Source organism: Schistocerca gregaria, chromosome 5 (assembly GCF_023897955.1).
Source record: "Schistocerca gregaria isolate iqSchGreg1 chromosome 5, iqSchGreg1.2, whole genome shotgun sequence".
NCBI lineage: Eukaryota > Metazoa > Arthropoda > Insecta > Orthoptera > Acrididae > Schistocerca > Schistocerca gregaria.
In genome coordinates this window covers 137,703,150-137,723,135 of record NC_064924.1, presented here as the reverse complement: position 1 = coordinate 137,723,135, position 19,986 = coordinate 137,703,150, and the positions used below count along the sequence as shown (strand labels likewise).

At 42.6% G+C, this 19,986-nt stretch overlaps 1 protein-coding gene and 1 non-coding gene across 2 annotated transcripts in view; both read right to left on the bottom strand.

Annotated features, from left to right (window-relative positions):
* Positions 1–19,986, bottom strand: part of LOC126272543 (uncharacterized) — a 145,776-nt gene that overhangs the window by 53,525 nt on the left and 72,265 nt on the right. The window contains exon 11 of the mRNA XM_049975461.1: positions 15,177–15,277. Coding sequence (XP_049831418.1) covers positions 15,177–15,277 — 101 coding nt within the window. The remainder of the gene's footprint in view (positions 1–15,176; positions 15,278–19,986) is intronic.
* Trnas-cga (transfer RNA serine (anticodon CGA)) lies at positions 3,128–3,202 on the bottom strand. Its single transcript has one exon. It is a non-coding gene; the product is annotated as a tRNA-Ser (tRNA).

The window sequence follows — 19,986 nt, the reverse complement described above, 5'->3', positions numbered from 1 at the left end:
GCGATAAGAAGTGCAATTAGTATCGAAGGAAATTGACGGAGATTCGAATTGTGGAATGATTTGGGTGAAGGTCACGGTTAAAGCAGGCTCAGACATGGTAATTGGATGTCTCTATAGGCCCCCTGGCTCAGCAGCTGTTGTGGCTCAGCACCTGAAGAATAATTTGGAAAATATTTCGAGTAGATTTCCCCACCATGTTATAGTTCTGGGTGGAGATTTTAATTTGCCGGATATAAACTGGGAGACTCAAACGTTCATAACGGGTGGCAGGGACAAAGAATCCAGTGAAATATTTTTAAGTGCTTTATCTGAAAACTACCTTGAGCACCTAAACAGAGAACTGACTCGTGGCGATAACACATTAGACCTTCTGGTGACAAACAGACCCGAACTATTTGAATCAGTTAATGCAGAACAGGGAATCAGCGATCATAAAGCGGTTACTGCATCGATGATTTCAGCCGTAAATAGAAATATTAAAAAAGGTAGGAAGATTTTTCTGTTTAGCAAAAGTGACAAAAAGCAGATTACAGAGTACCTGACGGCTCAACACAAAAGTTTTGTCTCAAGTACAGATAGTGTTGAGGATCAGTGGAAAAAGTTCAAAACCATCGTACAATATGCGTTAGATGAGTATGTGCCAAGCAAGATCGTAAGAGATGGGAAAGAGCCACCGTGGTACAACAACCGAGTTAGAAAACTGCTGCGGAAGCAAAGGGAACTTCACAGCAAACATAAACATAGCCAAAGCCTTGCAGACAAACAAAAATTACGCGAAGCGAAATGTAGTGTGAGGAGGGCTGACTTGGCAGAAAATCCTAAGAAATTTTGGTCCTATGTCAAAGCGGTAGGTGGATCAAAACAAAATGTCCAGACCCTCTGTGACCAAAATGGTACTGAAACAGAGGATGACAGACTAAAGGCCGAAATACTAAATGTCTTCTTCCAAAGCTGTTTCACAGAGGAAGACTGCACTGTGCTTCCTTCTCTAGATTGTCGCACAGTTGACAAAATGGTAGATATCGAAATAGACGACAGAGGGATAGAGAAACAATTAAAATCGCTCAAAAGAGGAAAGGCCGCTGGTCCTGATGGAATACCAGTTCGATTTTACACAGAGTACGCGAAGGAACTTGCCCCCCTTCTTGCAGCGGTGTACCGTAGGTCTCTAGAAAAGCGAAGCGTTCCAAAGGATTGGAAAAGGGCACAGGTCATCCCCGTTTTTAAGAAGGGATGTCGAACAGGTGTGCAGAACTATAGACCTATATCTCTAACGTCGATGAGTTGTAGAATCTTGGAACACGTATTATGTTCGAGTATAATGTCTTTTCTGGAGACTAGAAATCTACTCTGTAGGAATCAGCATGGGTTTCGAAAAAGACAGTCGTGTGAAACCCAGCTCGCGCTATTCGTCAACGAGACTCAGAGGGCCATAGACACGGGTTCACAGGTAGATGCCGTGTTTCTTGACTTCCGCAAGGCGTTTGACACAGTTCACCACAGTCGTTTAATGAACAAAGTAAGAGCATACGGACTATCAGATCAATTGTGTGAATGGATTGAGGAGTTCCTAGATAACAGAACGCAGCATGTCATTCTCAATGGAGAGAAGTCTTCTGAAGTAAGAGTGATTTCAGGTGTGCCGCAGGGGAGTGTCAGGACCGTTGCTATTCACAATATACATAAATGACCTGGTGGATGACATCGGAAGTTCACTGAGGCTTTTTGCAGATGATGCTGTGGTGTATTGAGAGGTCCCGAGGTTGCAAAATTGTACTGAAATGCAGGAGGATCTGCAGCGAATTGACGCAAGGTGCACGGAATGGCAATTGAATCTCAATGTAGACAAGTGTAATGTGATGCGAATACATAGAAAGATAGGTCCCTTATCATTTAGCTACAAAATAGCAGGTCAGTAACTGGAAGCAGTTAATTCCATAAATTATCTGGGAGTACGCATTAGGAGTGATTTAAAATGGAATGATCATATAAAGTTGATCGTCGGTAAAGCAGATGCCAGACTGAGATTCATTGGAAGAATCCTAAGGTAATGCAATCCGACAACAAAGGAAGTAGGTTACAGTACGCTTGTTCGCCCACTGCTTGAATACTGCTCAGCAGTGTGGGATCCGCACCAGATAGGGTTGACAGAAGAGATAGAGAAGATCCAACGGACAGCAGCGCGCTTCGTTACAGGATCATTTAGTAATTGCGAAAGCGTTATGGAGATGATAGATAAACTCCAGTGGAAGACTCTGCAGGAGAGACGCTCAGTAGCTCGGTACGGGCTTTTGTTAAAGTTTCGAGAATATACCTTCACCGAAGAGTCAAGCAGTATATTGCTCCCTCCTACGAATATCTCGCGAAGAGACCATGAGGATAAAATCAGAGAGATTAGAGCCCACACAGAAGCATACCGACAATCCTCCTTTCCACGTACAGTACGAGACTGGAATAGAAGAGAGAATCGATAGAGGTACTCAAGGGTACCCTCTGCCACACACCGTCAGGTGGCTTGCGGAGTATGGATGTAGATGTAGAAGTAGAGATACTAACAGTATGGTGTTAAGGGAGTACATATGAAAAACCTTTTTTTTCCTCAGAAGGAAGCTTCTGAAAATCCAATAACTGATGGGCTTACACTGATCAAAACAACAGAAATCAAGGCATCCTCACTCATGCTGCTTTGAGTTTAGTCTGTAAGTGTGATTAAACGAAAGAAGATAAAGACCACTCAAGTCATGTAGACATGTCAAAAAATATGTTACTGATAAGTGGTTCTTTGCTCTTGAATTACTGGAGTTCCAGAAAATATCAGATTTAAACCAAATATAACAGGAAACAATAACAAGAGCACAGATCAGCAATAGGCACTGATGTCTGCTAGTAACAGTGAAATATAGAGTATGGAGTCCAGAATGAGATTTTCAGGTTCGAATCCTGCCTCGCGCTTGGATGTGTGTGATGTCCTTAGGTTAGTTAGGTTTAAGTAGTTCTAAGTTCTAGGGGACTAATGACCAGAGTAGTTAAGCCCCATAGTGCTCAGAGCCATTTGAACCATTTTTGAGATTTTCACTCTGCAGCGGAGTGTGCGCTGATATGAAACTTCCTGGCAGATTAAAACTGTGTGCCCGACCGAGACTCGAACTCGGGACCTTTGCCTTTCGCGGGCAAGTGCTCTACCAACTGAGCTACCGGAGCACGAATCATATCAGCGCACACTCCGCTGCAGAGTGAAAATCTCATTCTGGAAACATCCCCCAGGCTGTGGCTAAGCCATGTCTCCGCTATATCCTTTTTTTCAGGAGTGCTAGTTCTGCAAGGTTCGCAGAAGAGCTTCTGTAAAGTTTGGAAGGTAGGAGACGAGATACTGGCAGAAGTAAAGCTGTGAGTACCGGGCGTGAGTCGTGCTCTGGTAGCTCAGTTGGTAGAGCACTTGCCCGCGAAAGGCAAAGGTCCCGAGTTTGAGTCTTGGTCGGGCACACAGTTTTAATCTGCCAGGAAGTTTCATATCAGCGCACACTCCGCTGCAGAGTGAAAATCTCATTCTGGACTCATACCCTATATTTCACTGTTACTTGCCCAAGGCAAAGATCCCGAGTTCGAGTCTCGGTCGGGCACACAGTTTTAATCTGCCATGAAGTTTCAGAGTATGGAGTAGCTGAAGAAAAGGATCACTGTTTGGGCGATCGATCAGAGGAAAGGTATAGTGGAAAAATGAGATCTCCAGAATGAATAAACCACATCACAAATGTACATGTCAAAGTAAAAAGCACAGCACAGGGTGGTAAATGCATGAGATGGGTTCTGTGCCCAGTTATGTACTCACACATGCATTCTGAGCAGTGTAACACTGACCACCAAATGATATCTAGTGGCTGCAAAGAGCCAAGATGGTGTGCTTAGTACCATAGAAAAAGTTTCTGCGTTGTAGACAGTACTGAGGTGAGTTTCTGTTTTTCACATCTTCTGCGACGAAGGGAATTGTATCAGTGTATTTTATTGTTTAGACTATTGTTTAATAACTTACTCTAAGATTTTTGTGTAGATTTAGGTACATTAGCTTCGTGTGAGCTGATTTCGAAACATAGTTAAAAAATATCGGAAGTGGGGTATCAGCAGAACATAGATTGCATGCAGTGACTTTTTGGGTTAGGTTACATTATTTGGGTGGTACAGACAAAAACTGTCTTCTGATGGGTTAGAACTGCACCTGTTCTATATGGAAGCAGGGGGAATTGGCCATTGTTTGTTAACAGTTGTGAGCTGTGTTGGCTAAGATCAACAGGCTTTGGGCTCCCACCCTGGGCTGTGGTGGCATTGGGGTGCCCGAGATGAATGTTTTGCCACCTCTGAAGCTTTTAGTGTCGCCTGAGATCCCTAACATGCTGCATCCTCTGATTTGCCTGACGTGGCTGGACAACACTAACCTGATGGTGATTGGCAAACAATGCCAAATTCGTGACTCTCTGGCTGGAGGGCCAAAGTGCCATGGAGCTCCCATTATATCTTAAAAATGCATTTGACATACTGCCTACTGCTGAAAGTACATCTGAGCCAGTACAGGATGCCACGATTATTGGGATTGTTGGTGGTCTTCTTGAGAGGTCCAGACAAGTGCAGAAGATGGGACTGCTTGTCCTAAGAACTTCGATGTTGGGTAGTTAGTGGAGTGCATCAGGGAAATAGCAGATAGGTCATGAAAGAACGCCAATTCCCACTGTGTTTGCTTGCCAGAGGGGTCTTGTCCAAGACATGGAGGAGGTTCTGTCAGTGGCGATTGACCATGCTGGGTGCACTGGGCTGCAAATTGTAGGCACTAATGCCACCTGTTGCCTGGGTTCAGATGCCATCCTTCATTCCTACAGACTGCTTTGGTGAAGACAGCCAGCTTAACCCACAGAGTGGAAGCTGAGCCACTGTTTTGCAGAATCGTTTCCAGAACTGACTGTGGACCTCTTGTGAGAGTGAGTGGAAGGCTTCAACCAGTCTCAGATAAATTTTTGACAATTTTAAATACATATTGCTCAATCTCTGCTATCAAGTGGAGAATTGTAGGACCTTTCTAAGGTCATACACGCATTACAGGCAGTTTGTGACGTCTAGGGTTGTTGAATGTGTGTGCTACACACATGTGTGTTTTTTTAAGGCTACAAAAGTCCCTCCTCAGACCAGGTAAGATGTTCTGATTCCAGACAGGGTAGCATTCATCATAGCAGTTCAGAGAAAGATAATTTTAATGTACAATGTTAGCATCTACGAAAATGTCCCAAAAACTAGTCTCGTTTATAAATGGAAACAATGCCCACATAGTACATGGGACAAAGCTGGCTGAAACCAGATGCTAACAGCAATGAAATTCTAAAATCTGATCGGAATGTATATTGTACAGGTAGGTAGAATGCCCGCGGTGGAGGCAAGCTTTTAAAAAAATCTAGTGAAATACGTACAGACACAGAATGCAAAATAATCTGGGTAAATATATGCATTAAAGGTAAATCAAACATGGTCATTGGATGCTTTTATAAACCTCCTGCTTCAGTCACAGTAACGGTGGAACATTTGAAGGGAAACTTGGAGAATATTTCGCACCCACTTCCAGCTCACGCTATAGTATTAGGCGGAGATATCAACTTATCGGCTATAGGCTTGGACAGACATGTGACTTGGGCAGATAGTAGGGACACGGGACTGTGCGAAATTGCTATAAATACCTTATCCAAAAATTACCTTGAGCAGTTAAACAGAGAACAAACTTTAAAAGGTAACATCTTAGAACTGCTGGTGATAAACATATCCAAGCGTTTTGAATCTGTTACCACGGAACAGGGAATCAGTTATCAGAAGGTCATTACAGCTTCAGCGAATATGACTGTAAATACAAATATAAAGAAAGGTAGGAAGGTCTTTCTACTTAGCAGGAGCAACAAGAAACAGTTTCCAGAATATCTGAACAGACAGCATGAAAATTTTATGTCCAGCACTCACAATCTGGAGTATAGATGGCCAAAGTTCAAGAGCATTGTACACTATGTTTTCAAAAGATATGTGCCAAACAAAGCTGTGAGGAACGGAAAAGTCCCACTGTGCTTTGCTGGCTGTGTTTTGTGTTAGGAAAGCTTCACTGAAAGTTAAACATAGGACAAGTCCTACAAACAAAAACCAACTGAAGGCAAAATTAGTGTAAGGAGAGAAACATGTGAAGTGTTCAATGAATCTGAAAGTAATTTTCTGTCTATGACATGACAGAAAATTCCACGAAGTTCTGGTCTTAGGTTAAATTAGCAAATGGGTCAAAGCCCCCATCTGTCTATACACTCTGTGGACATAATGAGATCAAAACAGAGAATGACAAAGAAGAGGCCGAAATACTAAATGACTTTTTCCAAAACAGTTTCACAGAGAACTGAAAGTGCCTCCTTTAAATTATTGCATGACTGACAAAATGGTTGTTATTCAAATAAGTGAGCACAGGGTAGACAACTAACTGAAGTTGCTTAACACAGGAAAAGCCACTGGACCTGACAGGGCATCAGTACATAGAGCGTGCAATAGAACTTGTCCCTCTTCTAGCAGCAGTGTGCCATAGGTTTCTGGAGGAGTGAAATGTTCCTCAGGACTGGAAAAACAAGGGCCGTCAAACAGACACACAAAGCTATAGGCCTTATCTCTCACAACTATCTGTTGTTAAATTTTGAAACATGTTTTGTGCTTGTGTATTATGACATCCCTGGTGATTGAAAATCTTGTCTGTAGAAATCAACATGGGTTCCAAACACAATAATCATGTGAAACCCAGCTCGCTCTGTTCATCACTGAGTCTCAGAAAACAACAGATAGTGGCATCCAGGTAGATAACACATTCCTTGACTTCTGTAAAGCATTCGATACAGTTCCGTACAGCTGCCTCATGAACAACATACGAGCATATGGAATATCAGGTGAAGTGTGTGATTAGACTGAAGAGTTTCTTGCAACTAGAACACAGCATGTCACTCAGAGAGAAGTTTTCAGACATAAAAGTAACTTATGGGAATACCCCAAAAAAGAGTCATAGGTCCGTTAGTTACATGTTCTATAGATCGTTTGAACAATTCTTTTATTGAAATGATGTGGAATAAGTCAGATTACAGGTATACACGATGCTTGATTGGTGTTAATGTTAATGAACAGATTAAATTTCAGTCCTACTTATGCCAGTTCTTCTTCTTCTATTACCTCCTACACCTTAACTGGTAAATATTATAATATTAATAGTGGGGCAACTTATGATGCATTTAGTTTATCAATCAACTTGTGCCCACTACATGGAATGACCACCAAAAACTGTCTGAGCACGTGAATGGACAAAGAACTGACCACTTTAGGGATGCCTGGCACCCAGTTGCTAAAAATCCTCTTGCATGACTAAAGGGACCTGAGTGCCTGCTGCATCCAACATGCTATCTGGATCCTCCCAGCTAATAATAGTTTTCTGAACTAAAGAGATACAAACTTGCCCTCCAATACATCCTCCCATCCAAACACTCTCCTGAAATTAAACTCCATTCACAAATTCCCCCATTTTCCATTAATATAATTTCATTTTTTATTACCTTTTAGATTATTCACCTTGCAGGAAAGTGTTTTAAGGCTTTCATTTTTCTGTATATTTTCATACATATGTAAAATTTCTTTTTACTATGTCTCATTCTTATTATAATTAGTGTTTCTCATTTTTCACCTTCATTGCCTTCTTCTCCTCTTTCTCACTGTATTTTTGCTCCTAGTTCTTTATAGGAATATTCCTTTATCTCACTCTTAATCTGCCTTTACTTCTCATCGACTCTGGACTGAAGCTAGCACAGTGCTCTTCACTATTTTTGACTTCCCATTCTCTGTAACAATATTCTGAGATGGAAAGTTGCAACTCATCATATAGCAGAGATGCTGAGACACAGATAGGCACAACAAAAAGATTTTCACACTTAAAGCTTTCGGGCAATGGCATTTGTCAACAATTGGCACACATATGTACACACATACACTCATGCAAATGCAAACCACACACATGACCCCTTTGCATTTGCATGAGTGTGTGTGTGTACATATGTGCATCTATTGTTGACAAACGTCATTGGCCAACAACTTTAAGTGTAAAAATCTTTTTATCTGTGACTCAGCATCTCCACTATATGGAGAGTAGCAACTTTCCTTCTCAGAATGTTGTTACTTTCCATCCTGGATTTTCCATTCTGTGCCTCTTTCACATCTTCTCCTATATATATAAGCACCCTCCCACCACCACCTTCTCCAGTCCTGTAACCCGGAAGGTGCACACGATCAAAGGAAGATCCACATGTGAAAGCACCCACGTGATTTACCAACTGACCTGCCTATACTGTGATGCTCTCTATGTTGGAATGACCAGCAACAAACTGTCCATTCGCATGAATGGACACAGGTAGACAGTGTTTGTTGGTAATGAGGATCACCCTGTAGCTAAACATGCCTTGGTGCACGGCCAGCACATCTTGGCACAATGTTACACCGTCCGGGTTATCTGGATACTTCCCACCAACACCAACCTACCCGAATTCCGGAGATGGGAACTTGCCCTTCAGTATATCCTCTCTTCTCGATATCCGCCAGGCCTCAACCTCCGCTAATTTCAAGCTGCTGCCGCTCATACCTCACCGGTCTTTCAACAATTTCTTTGCCTCTGTACTTCCACCTCGACTGACATCTCTGCCCGAACTCTTTGCCTTTACAAATGTCTGCTTGTGTCTGTGTATGTGCGAGTGTACACCTGTCCTTTTTTCCCCCCTAAGGTAAGTCTTTCCGCTCCCGAGATTGGAATGACTCCTTACCCTCTCCCTTAAAACCCACAGCCTTTCGTCTTTCCCTCTCCTTCCCTCTTTCCTGAAGAAGCAACCGTCGGTTGCGAAAACTCGAAATTTTGTGTGTGTGTTTTATTTGTTGTGCCTGTCTACCGGCACTTTCCCGCTTGGTAAGTCTTGGAATCTTTGTTTTTGATATATTTTTCCAATGTGGAAGTTTCTTTCTATTTTATTTACATCATTAATTTGAACCCAACAACTACATTTGTTATTGTCTCTGTTGCATTTCAAAATCTTTTCTATCATATTACTTTCTCTTTTTGTTTGTACAAGTAGTTTCACTTTGTATTCATCTTCCCTTTTTCCGTAATCTACCATACATTTTATCCTGCCTAATTATACTCAATAATATGTAGTTTACTTCCAAACCATAACCTAAAAATTTTTAACGCTTTCAACATTACCGCTGCTATAAAATCCACTGTTCCAAGTTTACAAACATTTCGTGTAAACTCGTGAATACTATTTCACAGCTTCAGTTCCTTTCACCCATTAAACAACCATCTCAGCTATTTCCAACAACTTTCGTTTTATTTCCATTCCCATTTTTCCCACATAACCGATCATTTTTTAGCAGCTTCCCACAGGTTTAAACGTTATTATTTCTTCGTCGAACAATTGTTAGCCTCATTTTCATAACCTGCCAGTACATAACCAGTCCTTTGAATAAATTTTTTTCGAAAATTTTTTTTAAAATTTTCCTGAATTTCCCCACCCTTTAACATGTTTCGGAGACAACACAACTACCTAACCATTGCACCCATTGTTGTTCACCAACCTAAGTTCAGCACAGGATCAACTTAGCTCATCCCAAACCAACACTTTTTTGACTTTTTTCACACCTTTATCTCTCCCTTTATATATTTCTATTCATTTTCACTTTAACCTCATATTACCCTTTCCACCTTCTAATACCACGTCAACCTCACAAAATCCCTACAACGACCCCATTAAATTTTATTTACATTCCCTCCGCAAACATGCCTTCACCCTAGCCATATTACACTCCAATATTTTATTTACTCAGGCTTGTCTGACATTTGGCAACACCCCCAAAGGCCTCACACTTAAAGTTCTCATCTATGGCTGCAATCCTTCTTTCCATCAGTCCTTATACCAGTTCCAAACTGCACAATCCATAGCCCTCACCCACCTAATCCTTCACCTATACATCGACTCGGCCAATGAACACACCCGTCAACTCCTATCCCAAATCAAAGTCCTCAATCTTTCCTCTCCCACATCCACACCGGCTGTTCATAGCATCCTCCTACAGGCCAACCGCAAATTAGAACAGCATGCCACCCTCCATCTCAAAAAACTATCCAATCTCCTGGTTTCCCACCTCCGGAAAGGTAACTCACTCACCCTCCACAACCTTTCCAACAAACCTCAACCTCCTCTCATTGCACACAGACCCAGTCTCTCCCATCTACTCAATCTCCCACTTCCAGCTCAACTCCCCCCAACACCTCAAAATTCTAGTCAACACAATCTGGAACCACAACACCCCAATTCAGTAGTTAACCTTTCCTCCAAACCTCTCTCCCAATCCGAAACCTCTGTCCTATCCAAAGGCCTCACCTTCAGCCCCACTCCCCGATTCAACCGAACTGCCCTTGTAAAAGATTTACTGTCCTACACTCGTAGTCTCTGCTGGAAATATCACTTTGCCACAAAGAAAAATAATCCTGATCCCACTCCTAATGATCCAACTCCCCAAGACACTATCCAAATTGAACCCTGCCTGGAACAGTTCTGTCCTCCATCACAGCAGGACCCACCTCCTCTTCCTCAAAATCACCCTCTCCAAACCTTCCAGGAATTTATCACTTCCAGCCTTGCCTCTCAATCTTTCTTGAAAAACCTTAATCCTACACCCAACATCACCACAGCTGAAGCCCAGGCTATCCGTGATCTGAAAGCTGACCGATCCATCATCATTCTTCCGGCTGACAAGGGTTCCATGACCGTGGTACTTGATCGTCGGGAGTATGTGGCTGAGGGACTGCGTCAGCATTCAGACAACTCCACATACAAAGTTTGCCAAGGTAATCCCATTCCTGATGTCCAGGCAGAGCTTCAAGGAATCCTCAAAACCTTAGGCCCCCTACAAAACCTTTCACCTAACTCCATCAAACTCCTGACCCCACCGACACCTCTCACTCCTACCTTCTACCTACTTCCTAAAATTCACAAACCCAAACATACCAGCCGCCCCATTGAAGCTGGTTACCAAGCCCCCACAGAACGTATCTCCGCCTACGTAGATCAACACCTTCAACCCATTACATGCAGTCTCCCATCCTTCATCAAAGACACCAACCACTTTCTCGAACGCCTGGAATCCTTACCCAGTCTGTTACCCCCGGAAACCATCCTTGTAACCATTGATGCCACTTCCCTATACACAAATATCCCACACGTCCAGGGCCTCGCTGCAGTGGAGCACTTCCTTTCACGCCGATCACCTGACACCCTACCTAAAACCTCTTTCCTCATCACCTTAGCCAGCATCATCCTGACCCACAACTTCTTCACTTTTGAAGGCCAGACATACCAACAATTAAAGGGAACAGCCATGGGTACCAGGATGGCCCCCTCATATGCCAACCTATTTATGGGTCACTTAGAGGAAGCCTTCTTGGTTACCCGAGCCTGCCAATCAAAGTTTGGTACAGATTTATTGAGGACATCTTCATGATCTGGACTCACAGTGAAGAACAACTCCAGAATTTCCTCTCCAACCTCAACTCCTTTGATTCCATCAGATTCACCTGGTCTTACTCCAAATCCCATGCCACTTTCCTTGACGTTGACCTCCATCTGTCCAATGGCCAGCTTCACACATCCGTCCACATCAAACCCACCAACAAGCAACAGTACCTCCATTATGACAGCTGCAACCCATTCCATATCAAACGGTTCCTTCCCTACAGCCTAGGCCTTCGTGGCAAACTAATCTGCTCCAATCCTGAATACCTAAACCATTACACCAACAACCTGAAAACAGCTTTCGCATCCCGCAACTACCCTCCCGACCTGGTACAGAAGCAAATAACCAGAGCCAATTCCTCATCCCGTCAAACCCAGAACCTCTCACAGAAGAACCCCAAAAGTGCCCCACTTGTGACAGGATATGTCCTGGGACTGGATCAGACTCTGAATGTGGCTCTTCAGCAGGGATACGACTTCCTAAAATCCTGCCCCGAAATGAGATCCATCCTTCATGAAATCCTCACCACTCCACCAAGAGTGTCTTTCCGCCATCCACCTAACCTTCTTAACCTCTTGGTTCATCCCTATGAAATCCCCAAACCACCTTCCCTACCCTCTGGCTCCTACCCTTGTAACCGCCCCCGGTGTAAAACTTGTCCTATGCACCCACCCACCACCACCTACTCCAGTCCTGTAACCCGGAAGGTGTACACGATCAAAGGAAGATCCACATGTGAAAGCACCCAAGTGATTTACCAACTGACCTGCCTATACTGTGATGCTCTCTATGTTGGAATGACCAGCAACAAACTGTCCATTTGCATGAATGGACACAGGTAGACAGTGTTTGTTGGTAATGAGGATCACCCTGTGGCTAAACATGCCTTGGTGCACGGCCAGCACATCTTGGCACAATGTTACACCGTCCGGGTTATCTGGATACTTCCCACCAACACCAGCCTATCCGAACTCCGGAGATGGGAACTTGCCCTTCAGTATATCCTCTCTTCTCGTTATCCACCAGGCCTCAATCTCCGCTAATTTCAAGTTGCCGCCACTCATACCTCACCTGTCATTCAACATCATCTTTGCCTCTGCCCTTGCGCCTCGACTGACGTCTCTGCCCAAACTCTTTGCCATTAAATATGTCTGCTTGTGTCTGTATATGTATGGATGGATGTGTGTGTGTGTGTGTGTGTGTGTGTGTGTGTGTGTGTGTGTGTGTGTGAGAGAGAGAGAGAGTATATACCCATCCTTTTTTCTCCCTAAGGTAAGTCTTTCCGCTCCCGGGATTGGAATGACTCCTTACCCTCTCCCTTAAAACCCACCTCCTTTCGTCTTTCCCTCTCCTTCCCTCTTTCCTGAAGAAGCAGCCATTGGTTGCGAAAGCTAGAAATTTTGTGTGTGTGTGTTTGTGCGTTATTTTATTGTGCCTGTCTACCAGCGCTTTCCCGCTTGGTAAGTCTTGGATTCTATATATATATATATATATATATATATAAAACAAGACTTACCAAGCGGGAAAGCGCCGGCAGACAGGCACAATGAACAAAACACACAAACACACACAATTACTAGCTTTCGCAACCGATGATTGCTTCTTCAGGAAGGAGAGGGAAAGACGAAAGGATGTGGGTTTTAAGGGAGAGGGTTAGGAGTCATTCCAATCCCGGGAGCGGGAAGACTTCCCTTAGGGGGAAAAAAAGGACAGGTGTACACTCGCACACACACACACACATCCATTTGCACATACACAGACACAAGCAGACATATTTAAAGGCAAAGAGTCTCTTTGCCTTTAAATATGTCTGCTTGTGTCTGTGTATGTGCAAATGGATGTGTGTGTGTGTGTGTGTGTGTGTGTGTGTGTGTGTGCGCGTGCGAGTGTACACCTGTCCTTTTTTTCCCCCTAAGGGAAGTCTTTCCGCTCCCGGGATTGGAATGACTCCTAACCCTCTCCCTTAAAACCCACATCCTTTCGTCTTTCCCTCTCCTTCCTGAAGAAGCAACAATCGGTTGCGAAAGCTAGTAATTGTGTGTGTGTGTTTGTGTGTTTTGTTCATTGTGCCTGTCTGCCGGCGCTTTCCCGCTTGGTAAGTCTTGGAATCTTTGTTTTTGAATATATTTTTCCCATGTGGAAGTTTCTTTCTATTTTATTTATATATATAACAAAGATGACGTGACTTACCAAACGAAAGCACTGGCATGTCGGTAGACACACAAACATAGACAAAAAATTCAAGCTTTCGCAACGAACGGTTGCTTCGTTATATATATATATAGTCTCCTCAAGGTCAGTAATTCTGTCTCAAATTTAGAAGTTTTCTCAACAAAATTTTTCTTTTGATATACCACTAGACTTACACTATCCATCACTCAGCTTAAGTGTGCCACAGAAAGCAGTGAACAATGTAGGAAAGACAAATTGCTACTTACCATACAGAATACACATCAAGTTACAGACAGGCACAATTAAAGGACACAGATGCACCTGTCTGCAACTTGATGTGTCATTTTTATGGTAAGTCGCAATCTGTCTTTTCCTACATTGCTGACATTCTTACCTGGAGTTTCCATTGTTTGATTTTTACATAAAGCCATGAGATATTCAGCCACAAAAGCCTTAGAACACTTTGCAGCATGGTGAAGAATCTAAAAGGTAATAAAATTAAATTCAAACACCTTAGTGAGACATTGTGACTATGACCCACAGAACACATAACTAACTAACATGATTTTTCAATGAACCTGCAAAAAAATACTGTCGATCATGATGACTGGCCATGGCTTGATGCTTTTTTTTAGCTACTGCAGCCTACATCCATTTCAACGTGCCTACTGCATTCAACCCTGGTCTCCCTCTACAAATTTTACTCCTTGCTCTTCCCTTCTATACCAAAAGAACCATACATTTGTGCTTGAATATTAGTCCTCTCAACCTGTCCCTTCTTTTAGTGAAAGTGTGTCATAAATAATCTTTCTTCCTATCGATTCTATTCAGTATTCCTTCATTATGATTTATGATGGTACAAAAAGAGAGGAAAATATCAGTATATTTTGCAAACCCAAAGGGATGCTCATAGCAATGCTGCAGTGAAAGTTCAAAGACGAGATAGGATGGAAGGATAACCTGCCAGACATTTTTCTGGAAGATGTTGAAAAGAGAGAAAAAAGCAAAATGCAAGGCATGACAATAAAAGTCTGTAGTCTTTAGTCATACCATGTGAAAGAAAGACAAAAGCTCTTTGCTTGGTTCCTGCCATTTTTTTAAAATGTCAAACAGCCATCTACAACCTCTTAAACACCGCTATTTACGCGAAGATAGCTCCTTCTATTTATGTAATACTGAAGACTTATCTCATAATTTTGAAACAACACAATTATGGAATTATTCTTATAATTTAGTTATTTGAAAAGGGATTGTTCTCTTCTTCCAATTAACATTTCACACTGTAAAAGTAATCACTTCTGAAGTTCTGAATTTATAAGTTACTGAAAATTAACCAATATTCTCTTTCTTGCACAGCTTAACTAATGTGCTTTGCTTTTAACAAAATGTCTTTAAAAACTGAATGTTACCTGATAGAAGATCTGCTGCAAACTGAGAAGATGCACATAAGGTTTCCAGCAATCCAAATGCCCTGCGTGTCTCAATACCCTGTTCACCATTATACCAGCTCCTGCCAACATTGTGCCATACATGTATAACAAAATGACAGTTGTGAGATATTGCAAAGAAATTAAAATCAATATGCAGTTCTAGAGATATTTTTTCCCAGCTGCTCATAGTCTTTTTCTCTACTTACAAAATGGCTAATGTTTAGTAGGTAGTTAATTCCCACCCACCCTGTCCATGTACAGCTCTCACCGCTTTGTAATTGTCTTTCCCTTGTGCTCAGTGAAATGCATCATCAACTACACTAATAACAACTGACAGCTAACCTTGTCTGTATGATTTCACAGTGGGATTCATTTTAGACTTCACTAGACCCAATGTTTCAGTTTGTTGCTTCAAGCACTTCATCTTTTGGGATGCGAAAATTATTCTCTGATATACTTCAGGTTCTTAATATTAAGAGAGTGCAACTACTTTCTTGGGAGAGCCAAGTTATTAGGCATTACTGAAAACGTTTCAGAACTTTTGTAGCTTTTAATTTTACCACTGTCCATATTTAATATCTGATCAGATTTAATAATTCTTGGTCAACTGAGGATTTCTGAGTTTCCCTTAACAAAGGACGTGGTGGCAAACTACATGAGACATGACCTGAGTAGTCACTTCTGATCTATAGGATACATCATTTTACAACATTGCTCTGTATTGTATGTACAAATTCCAGAAGCCACAGTCAAGTTCATCATAGAACCAAAGAGGACTATTGTTTAAACCCTAAATTTGGCTGCAAGCTATAATTTAGATTCTACAACTGATTAGAAACTATAGTACTCTTGACAGTTCCCAGTATGACGTAGCAAATCAACTACTTTCTTAAAACTCTATGAGTGAGCTTTGTTGTCTTTCCTATAGAAAGAACTGAGACTAGTCAAAGGTCCTTGGTAATAAATATGATGCCCAGAATGGTTTCTTCCACATGGTAGACAATTCCTCCCAGGCTACACATCAAGTGCACACTGGATTCCTTCTCCTCTTGTGTCATTATTTCCATAGAGAAGATCAATACACACCTAACATTCAGCTGCCTATGACAAGCAGCCCATTCTTTCTCTCTCTGTCTGTCTGGACCTCAATGAAGGAGATCTGTGTTTGAGCAGGTAAGTCAATGGCTACTGGCTATTTATCAGTGGGTGACAACACCTCAGTCATATACAGTAAAAGCTCAAATTAATGAACCAACTTTTAAGGAAATGCTGCTTTCAACAAATATTTCCATTGGTCCCAGTGAAGCTCCCATAAGAACAATGTCACTCTTCCCCGATTTTAATGAATCATGGTTTCAGAAAAAGTCCACTTTTAAGGAACAAACATGAAACACTCTGCACATTAAAATCCAGTTTTTATGAAATTCTTGTGTCTGAATGAGTTTTTGATTATTTCAATTTTGCACTGGTTTTACTTCATGTTGTGTGACAGCAGTATATGATAATTGATTGACAAGTGTCTAGATCGAATTCCATTTAGTGATACAGGAAAAAGCACTGAATGAATCAGAAAATGATATCTACCTGCCTACCATGCGACCCTGATCGCATGATGTGACATCACAGTCAATGAGTTACGAAGCACGAGTTGTCAAGTGTTGTGTTTCCTTTTTTGTAGCCGAATTAATATGTTTAATACTTCTGTAGAGTTATGGCATGCAAACATAGGAAGCTTACAATTGAGCAAAAGACGATGATAATCTACAATGTTGTGTGCGGCATACTCATTCTCAAAAACAAGGAAGTGTTGTCAAATAGGAGGAACATTTGCATGTCAATGTTCCGTGATCCGGAAACTATTCTTTTAAAATGATTTCAAGGAATGAGAAGTGGCAGCAATCCTACAAGCAGAACAGTTCTACAAGAGAAATCTTGGGAAATCACTTTGAAGATCGGCATTAAAAATTTCAGTGCGTCAAACAGATGCTTAGGTCGTTTTAAGAAATGTCACAATATCTCATTTTATAGTATAAGTGGAGAGAGAGAGAAAGAGAAGCTGTGGACTTGAAGAATGTAAACCACTGGGAGAACACTACATAGCTGTGATTAATACAGGCTTATGAGCACAGAGACATTTTTAACACAGATGAAACAGGTGTTTTCTTATGATTTACTTCCTGCAAAAACTTATTCTGTTAAGGGAGAAAATGTCACACAGTTAAAAAATGTAAAGAGAGAATGACTGCACTATTGTATGTAAATAGTGATGGGAAAGCCAAGTTGTCGCCACTGACAATTGGGAAATTTAAAACTCCTAGGAGTTTTAATAACATTAATAAACTACCTTGTACTTATAAATACAACAGCAATGCCTGGATGACATCGGAAATCTTTTTCTCAGGTGTCTAGATGCTTAAATGGGTGCAGAACCTAGGAAAATATTACTTACAATATTATGAGAAGGAAAGTTGCTACTCACCATATAGCAAAGATGCTGAGTCACAGATAGGCATCTCCACTACTATATGGTGAATAGCAACTTTCCTTCTCATAATATTGTTACATTCCATCCTGGATTTTCCATAGTTTGAAAATATTACTTACAACTGACAGATGCTCTGTACATCCAAAGGACACATCCTTTCTGAGAAATGTTAATGTTGAAGCAAACAATGGAAAATCTGGGACGGAATGTAATAATACTATGAAAGTGAAAATTAGTACTCACCATAAAGCGGAGATGCTGAGCCACAGATAGGCACAACAAAAAGTTATCACAATATAAGCTTTTGGCCAGCAAGGCCTTTGTCAAAAATAGATGACACACACACACACACACGAACACGCACAAGTGGACAAGTTGGCACACACGCAAAAGCGCGCGCACGCACACACACACACACACACACACACACACACACAAAACTCTCACACATGACTGCAGCCTCTGGCACCTGAAGCCACACTGCGAGCAGCAGCAACTGTGTATAATGGGAGTTACAACTGGGTGGGAGTAAGGAGGAGGCTGGGATGGGGAGGGAATGCAGTGTAGGGGTGAGAGACAGTGAAGTGCTGCTGGGGAGCGCACAGGGACGAGGTGGAGAGAGGGTAGGGCAGGGGGGAGGGAGAGGGAATGCAGTGAAGTGCTGCTGGGGAGGGCACAGGGATGAGGTGGAGAGAGGGTAGGGCAGCTAGGTGCAGTTGGGAAGTTAGATGGAGGTCAGGAGTGAGGTATGGGGTGGGGGGGGGGGAGGGGGGAGAGGGAGGGTAGTGGAAAATGAGAGAAGTAAAAAGACTGCGTGTGTTGTTGGTGGAATGACGGCTGTATAGTGCTGGAATGGGAACAGGTAAGGGACCAAATGGGTGAGAACAATGACTAACGAAGGTTGAGGCCAGGAGGGTTACGAGAACATAGAATACATTGCAGGGTGAGTTTTTACCTGTGCAATTAAGAAAAGCTGGTGTTGGTGGGAAGGATTCATGCGGCACAGGCAGTAAAGAAGTCACTAAAATGAAGGATATCATGTTGGGCAGCATGCTCAGCAACAGGGTGGTCCACTTGTTTCTTGGCCAGTTTTTCAGTGGCCATTCATGCGGACAGACAGCTTGTTGGTTGTCATCTCCACTTAGAATGCAGCACAGTGGTTGCAGCTTAGCTTGTAGCTCACATGACTGGTTTTATAGGTAGCCCTACCTTTGATGGGATATGTGATGTTTGTAACCGGAACAGGAGTAAGTAGTGGTGGGAGGATGTATGGGACGGGTCTTGCATCTAGTTCTATTCCAGGGATATGAGCCACGAGGTAAAGGGTTGGGAGCAGGGATCGTGTAGGGATGGACAAGTATATTGTGTAGGTACGGTGGAACACAGAATACCACTACGGGAGGGGTGGGAAGGGTAGTGGGCAGCATATTTCTCATTTCAGGGCAAGACGAGAGGTAGTCAAAACCCTGGTGGAGAATGTAATTCAGTTGCTCCAGTCCTGGGTGGTATTGAGTCATGAGGGGAATGCTCCTCTGTGGCCAGACGGTGAGACTTTGGAAGGTATAAAGATAAGGCACAGGAGATTTGTTTTTGTACAAGGTTGGGAGGGTAATTATGGTCTGAGAAGACCTCAGTGGGACCCTCGGTATATTTCGAGAGGGACCGCTTGTCACTGCAGATGCGACAACCACAGGTGGCTAGGTTGTATGAAAGGAATGTCTTGATACGGAACAGGAGGCAGCCATTGAAGTGGAGGTACTGCTGCTGGTTAGTGGGTTTGATATAGACAGAGGTACTGATGTAGCCATCTCTGAGGTGGAGGTCATCATCTAGGAAGTTGACTTCTTGGGTTGAGTAGAACCAGGTGAAGCAAATGGGGAAGAAGCTGTTGAGGTCCTGGAGGAATGTAGACAGGGTGTCCTCATCCTTGATCCAGATCGCAAAGATGTCATAAATGAATCTGGACCAGGTGAGGGGTTTAGGATTTTGGGTGTTTAGGAAGGATTCCTCTAGATTACCCATGAATAGATTGGCATAGGGTTGTGCCCATAGCCGCACACTGGATTTGTTTGTAGGTATGCCTTCAAAGGAGAAGTAATTGTGGGTGAGGATGTAGTTGGTCATGGCGACTAGGACGGAGGTTGTTGGTTTGGAATACATCGGGCATTGGGGAAGGTAGTGTTCGACAGTGGTAAGGCCATGGGCATTGGGATGTCAGTGTAATGGGAGGAGGCATCAATAGTGATGAGCAGGGCAACCTGTGGTAAAGGGACAGGAACCGTGGAGAGTCAGTGGAGGAAATGG